This window comes from Triticum dicoccoides, chromosome 1A, assembly GCF_002162155.2.
Source record: "Triticum dicoccoides isolate Atlit2015 ecotype Zavitan chromosome 1A, WEW_v2.0, whole genome shotgun sequence".
In the NCBI taxonomy this organism is placed as follows: domain Eukaryota; kingdom Viridiplantae; phylum Streptophyta; class Magnoliopsida; order Poales; family Poaceae; genus Triticum; species Triticum dicoccoides.
This window is the reverse complement of record NC_041380.1, coordinates 58855230-58862093: the sequence shown is the minus strand read 5'-3', so window position 1 is coordinate 58862093 and position 6864 is coordinate 58855230. Positions and strand designations below refer to the sequence as shown.

General features: G+C 44.1%; 2 protein-coding genes across 4 annotated transcripts; both read right to left on the bottom strand.

Moving 5' to 3' along the window:
* Positions 1–267: 267 nt before the first annotated feature.
* Positions 268–1087, bottom strand: LOC119362749 (subtilisin-chymotrypsin inhibitor CI-1C-like). The gene has a single exon (XM_037628006.1). It carries the CDS (start codon positions 910–912, stop codon positions 574–576), a length of 339 nt encoding a protein of 112 aa, XP_037483903.1. The 5' UTR covers positions 913–1087; the 3' UTR covers positions 268–573.
* Positions 1088–1143: 56 nt separating this feature from the next.
* On the bottom strand, positions 1144–6664 carry LOC119362728. 3 transcript variants are annotated; one of them, XM_037627995.1, is made up of 6 exons: positions 6107–6664; positions 5731–5794; positions 2286–2325; positions 1843–1918; positions 1682–1761; positions 1144–1328 (listed from the first exon to the last, which is right to left on the bottom strand). In XM_037627995.1, the coding sequence occupies exons 1-5, from the start codon at positions 6343–6345 to the stop codon at positions 1746–1748; spliced, it is 435 nt and encodes a 144-aa protein (XP_037483892.1). In that variant the 5' UTR covers positions 6346–6664; the 3' UTR covers positions 1144–1328; positions 1682–1745. The 3 variants fall into 3 exon arrangements, with proteins under 3 accessions (XP_037483892.1, XP_037483885.1, XP_037483876.1); XM_037627988.1 differs by having other exon boundaries at positions 1146–1328; positions 1693–1761; XM_037627979.1 differs by lacking the exon at positions 1144–1328 and having other exon boundaries at positions 1729–1761; positions 2286–2812.
* Positions 6665–6864: the final 200 nt, after the last annotated feature.

Sequence of the window (6864 nt, the reverse complement as noted above, 5' to 3'; positions counted from 1 at the left end):
TCGTATTGCAAAGATTAACTTTTTACAAAGTCTCATGTTTAAGTTATATGTATTGGCATGGTTCAGTTTAATGCAAAACATTGCCATGTGTGAACAAACGAGCTGTCAATGTTGGTGTTGGTACAGATTTGTTCATACTATTTATTCCTAGCACAAAGGCTAGTGCGTTGGTGCTGGTATAGTTTCATGCTCATTTTGGTTCTGGTACAGATTTGACCTCAAAATCCTAGTGACAGCCAAACATGAAATTTGGATTTGGAATCTAGATTCAGCCAAATGAAATCTTGATAGAGATTTCATTTCATTTCATTTCAGCCAAATGAAATGAAATCAGGGGAGCCAAACGAGCTGTTAGTGGTATGGTTGTAATCTACATTTGCACTAAATTTTCTTGCATGTATCGGTATTTCATTACTTTAACTATTCCCCAGCCTGATCTCCTTTTGTATCTTCTCTACATTAGATCTAGGCGCACTGGAGCATCTTCTGAATACATCAGTACACAAGCTTACAGGGTACAGCTAAACAGAATTACGTCCTCATTTATTGGTACAAACGTAAGGATGAGCCCAGCTAGCTAAGCCAATCCTGGGAGCTTTCGTGACCTTGTCGCTGGAGTCGACGAACACCTTGACTCGGCCGGTGTTGTAATCCATGGTGACAGAAGGCGTCGGGCGGAACGACGTGGACGTAATTCTTCTCGGCGCCGGCGTCGGGCTTGTGCTCTGTGATCTTCTTCTTGGCCTCCTCCGAAGACAGGCCGACCACCTCCGGCCATGAATTCTTCTCGGCGCCGGCGTCGGGCTTGTGCTCTGTGATCTTCTTCTTGGCCTCCTCCGAAGACAGGCCGACCACCTCCGGCCATGAATTCTTCTCGGCGCCGACGCTGGTGGTCGCCCCCGCTGATTCCATTGCCTACTTGCTATTTACTCCCTCCGTTCCGAAATACATGACGCTGGGGTTTTTTCCGACCAGGTGAAAAAGCAGCGAAATGACCAGGTTACCCTTCAGTTTTGAATTCTCTCCTCGTCTCCACCCAGGTCGTCTTCCAGATCCGCCCGCCTCCGTCGCCCCCCACCTCTGGATCCTCCACCTCCATCGCCCCCGCCTCCGTCGCCCCCCACCCCCAGATCCTCCACCTCCACCTCCACCTCCATCGCCTCCCATCTCGCCCAACGGATCCCCTCCCATCCTCCCCAACTTCCTAGGCCAGCAGATCCCCCACCTCGTCATCCCAAGGCCAGCGCCCTGCTGCAGATTGCCGCCACCCTCCCAGGGCCTCGCCATCTCCACCTCCAGGTACTGCAGATCACCGCTGACTTCAGGTCCTGGTCGTTCAACAGGTCCAAAAAGGGGCAATTCAGTTGCAAATTTAGGATGACAAAATTCAGTATTGGAGCATGATGTTGGGAGGATTCAAAAAATCAGTACTGCATTGGAGTAAAAGTGCAGTACTCCAATGATGTTGGAGTATCATTAACAAAAAATCAATACTACTGAAACAATTGCATGATGTTGGAGTATCATTAACAAAGTAGCATGATGTTGGAGTACAGTTGCATGATGAAGTACTACAGGGGCAGAATCACTTTTACAACGTCATGCAACATCATTTTCATGACAACAGTACTATTGCATGATGTTGGAGTACTATAGTGCTTGATGTTGCATGAACTTATACCGTGGCAGTACCTGAACAGGCTCCAGGTCCAGCAGGTGGAGCTCCAAGCTCCATTGCACCAACTTCAGAACAGGCAGCAACTGAAAAAGGAAATAGACATAGTCAGGGCAGAGGCATGGATTTTGATCTCAACTGCACTCCAGCCGAAGAAGAAGACATACTCCAAGATGATATGAACATGGAAGAGGAAGAGGGCATCGATCCCGGTCAAGATGCAGTTGGTGAGCTCCAGTACTCCTGCCATGAACAATCAATAGTTCATTTGTACCCCTATAATGGAGTAGCTAGCCAGTGTTGAGCAATTAAAAAATCCATTTGGTATTAACAATGTTTAACAACAAAGTTTGGTATTAAACGTGTGTGAAAATTGATTTTCTAAACCCACACATTCCCTGGGACTTGATGCCATATTCAAGTTCTAAGATCAGGTCATAAATTGTTTCCTAGACCATGGCTACCTTGGGACATTGTTTTGGTATCACAACTGTCACAGGATGGCATATCACTTAAAATGACAGGCACATCAAGCAGTCAAAGCAGAGGACATCCCAAATTGATTCAGTCAAACAACAGATCCAACAGCAAGAAGACTGATTATAACTACCTTGGGTAACATCGCCGTGCTGAGAGAACGCGTCCTTGCACTGACAAAAAATGCATTGTGATAGCAAAATCAGCAAGCAGGATAACTCAGAAATTGGATGAAATTTACATTTAGATGAAATTGGACAGAGTGTTTGCACCAAATTTCAATTGACAAAAAATGCATTGTGCTAGCGAAATCAGCAAGCAGGATAACTGAGGAGTACATACGAGGGCATCTTAATAAATAGGTTCACAAATCAGATATCTGGGAGGAAGTCTTGGCAGATCTCAAACGTAGATTCAGGTTCAGGCATCAAACATATTGTCCTTGCACTGAACACCAGGCATCCTCAACCATAAGTCAGCAGTAATCTCGATTTGTTCAATGTTCACATGGATTGCTCCTAACATATACTCCCTCCGTTCCAGATTACTCGTCGACGAGTAATTTGGAACGGAGGGAGTACATTCAGTTAAAACTGCACAAAGTGTTTGCATGAGGCGCCACCTTTCTTCCCCAATTGAGCATCGCCTATGCCACGAACCCTAGAAATAATCCCCAAAATATTAGACCTCTCCGATCCCCTTTCCCAAATCAGATCACCACAAGAAATTTTGACATTGACTAGTAAGAGTAGCTCATTTAACAAGTTTCTGAAAATGAACAGTAACTCTAGTTTCTGAAAATGAACAGTAAGAGTAGCTCATTTAGCAAGTTTCTGAAAATGTAACTCTAGTTTCTGAAAATGAACAGTAAGAGTAGCTCATTTAGCAAGTTTCTGAAAATGAACAGTAACTCTAGTTTCTGAAAATGAACAGTAGCTCATTTATCATTTGAGCATTTCATCATTTGATCATTTCTTGTTGTTTTTCATTTGATCATTTGAGCATGGACTAATATATTTTTTCATTGTTTTGTTTCTTGTTGCAGTTGTTGAGCAAGGAGTTAGAAAAAAGAAAACCCTCACTAACGAGCAAAAATATGCTGCTTATGTGGCATTGCATTCAGTGTGCATGAGCAGAGGTGGCAAATTCAAAAGAAATGATAAGAAAGACCTTGCACATTTTTGTAAGGTTGAAGTGAGGAGTATACAAAGAGTTTGGCAGAAGGCGATGGAGCAAATTTCAGAAGGTTTAGAGGTGGATGTTTCCGATCAGAGAAAAGGAAACTCTGGAAGAAAGCCAAAGGACATCAATTTAGAGCAAATACCTACCATCCCACTAAATAAGAGGTCCACTATCAGATCTCTAGCTTGGCAACTCGGATGTAGCCCTACCACACTGCATAGAAAGTTCAAGCTGAGTTTGATAAAGAGACACACAAACTGTGTGAAGCCAGCTCTAAAAGAGAAGAATAAAAAGGATAGGATGGAATTTTGTATGTCAATGCTTGATGAGACAACGATCGAAACTTCAAGGCCTAAATTCAAGACAATGCATAATGTTGTGCACATTGATGAAAAATGGTTCAATATGACAAAGAAAAATAAGACCTACTATCTGCTGGATGGGGAGGAGGAGCCTACGAGGCCTATACATGGCAACTGTATTGGCAAGGTGATGTTTTTAACGGTCGTTGCTAGGCCAAGGTGGGACCGTGAAGGAAACGTGACCTTCTCTGGGAAAATTGGTATCTGGCCATTCATGAAAGAAGTTCCTGCTCAGAGGAGAAGTGATAACAGGCCCAGAGGTACAATAGAGACAAAGTCAATAAAGGTCGACAGAAAAGTGATGAGGGAGTTCCTGATAGAGAAGGTCTTACCAGCGATACAAGCAGTTTGGCCTGAAAGTGATGCTGGACAGACCATCTACATCCAGCAGGATAACGCTAAGCCCCGTATCTTGCCAAATGACCCAGAATTTCTAGCTGCCGTCGCAAAAACTGGACTTGATATCAGAATAATACAACAACCAGCCAATAGCCCTGATTTGAATGTGCTTGACCTTGGGTTTTTCAACTCGCTGCAATCCCTGACAGATTGTCTGAGTCCTAAAACACTACAAGACCTTATTAATGGTGTTTTGGAGGAATTTGATGGCTATGAGGTTTACAAGCTCAACAGAATTTTCCTAACTCTGCAAACGTGCATGATTGAGATCCTGAACCATGCCGGGGGCAATGGGTATAAAATACCACATGTGAACAAGGAAAGACTTGAGGGTCTTGGGCAGCTACCTCCAAGATTGTCGTGCCCTCAAGAGGTTTACGCAAATGCCCTACACAACTTAGGGCTAATGGCGAGGGTTCAGTGATGGAAGAGGCCTGAATGCTTGTTGTCAAGAGACCTGAGATGAGGCTTGTGGAGTATGCTTGTTGCATCCTTGTTATTATTTGTGTGGAGTATGATTATCATCCATATCTGAGTATGTTTGCAAAGGCTTGTGTGGAGTGGATTTTTTTGCTCCATTTGTATGATCATTTTTACTCCATATGTTTGCATCGGCTTGTGTGGAGTGAATTCTCTTATTTTCTTAGGAGGAAAGGGCTAGGAGAGGAAAGGAGTGGAATAGAAAAGGAGAGGATTAATTTAGATTTAATTAGCAGAAAAAGTTTAATTTAGATTTAATTAACAGAAAAGGTTTATTTTAGATTTAATTAACAGGAAAGGTTTTAATTTACAGTTAATTTCCAGATAAGAGAAGAGAAGAGAGGAGAGATAAGAAGAGAGTAAGTAACTGGATTAAGCTATTGGAGTAACTCCATGGAGTACTAACGTCCAGGAGTACTGCAATGCTTTATTAATAAATATACTACTGCTGTCCTACACTATACTCCTACTCCAAGAACTACTCCTACTGCCAAGTACTCCAATTTAGTGGAGTACTGAAGAGAAGAGAAGAGAAGAGAAGAGAAGAGAGAGGAGAGGAGAGGAGCAATATACACTAAATTACTCCACTAAACAGCAAAAGATTTCATTTAATTAGTTTAATTAACAGAAAAGGGTTTAAGTTAGTTTAATTAATACTCCAAATCTGAAAGGTTTGAGTTAATTTAAATTAACTGAAAAGAGAAGAGAAGATCTACACTACTCCAAATCTTGAACTCACTTTTTTTATTTGAGAAGAGAAGAGCAGAGCAAGCACTGCTACTGCTCCAAGCTAATATGACAGCAAATCAGAAACTCCAAATCTGATTATTCAGGTACTCCAAATACTGGATCTGCTTGCTACTCCAAATTTTGCAACCACTACTCCAAAACAGTACTGAAACTACATAAACTACAGCACAACAATTGCAGTTTTGAAGTAAAGCTTCAGTTAATTTTAAAGTTTAAATTAAAGTTTCATTTAAAATTGAGAGAAGATGGAGAGAAACTACAGTAAGTACTGTTGGAGTACTCACTAACTACTGTAAGATGAGTACAGTACAGTACTGCTGCAAGAGGAGTACAATACTCCATTAGCTCATTGCAAATTTAACCAAAACTACACTAGCACAGATATTGGTGAGGAAACAACAGTACTATTGCAAGAGGAGTAGTAAAATCGTCAGCGTCGGGCACCACAAGCACCACCGTCAGCGTCGCCCTGCAAGCACAACAAAGTATTGGAACTCTGAACCGAACGACAACTGAAGCAAAACAATCGACCATCGACAGTAAACCTTTGAAGAAATGTTGGAGTGCTGCTGCTACTTGGTTGATTACAGAGAGCTCGGTAGGCAATTAAGGCCTCATAACTGACATTAGCATCTGTAACATTTGCTAGCACTACTCCTAGCAGTACACAAGATCACAAGAATCTCCATTTGCTAGCACTACTCCTAGCAGTACACAAGAATCTCCATCTGACATTAAGTTTTCACGGAGAAGAGACAGGAAGAGGAAGAGAGAGCAATACCTCAAGGAGTCATCATCCATGGACGCACAGCCGGGCCACCACGTCCATCCACTCGCCACCTGACGCAACGGCTGCTCCTCAAGGAGTCGCTCATGGAGGCCGCGCGCGAGGAGGACGGTGGCGGCCGCGGCGACGACAAGCTGCTGCAGGTGGTGTTCGACCGCATCCTTCGGCGTCAGGTGGTGTACGACGCGCTTGGGCAGGGCGGAGGTGCCGTCGTGGGTCCAGCTGCTCACCATCGCCTACTACTCCTCGTCACCGCCGCACAGATGCAGCAGCTCCCCACCGCCGCACAGATCCGGCAGCTCCTCACCTCCACAGTTCCTCTTCCCGCAGCTCCTCCGACTCCAGCAGCTCCTCCGGTGGTAAAAATCGAATCTTGGGACGACGAACCAGGGATGACGCGAGAGAAAGAGGGCAGCGGCGACGCGGTTAAGGGAGATGCAGCGAAGCAGGCGAGGGAGATGCGGCTGCTACGCGGGCAAGGGAGATGCGCGGCGACGCGGGCGAGGGAGATGCGGTGGGAGAGAGGCAGAGAGCGATAGGGGCGAGCGAGACAGAGAGACTGAGAGCGATGCGGTCGAGGGTAAAAATGGAAAACGCGAATATTTCGTAGCGTTACGAGATTTCAACGTGCAGACGTAAATATGCCGTACATGATTTTGAACATGGATGGACGATGATGTAGCATGATCGTTGATATGCCGTACATTTGAACTAAGCTATGTCTTTTTTTTATGTTTGAAATGTCACCATAT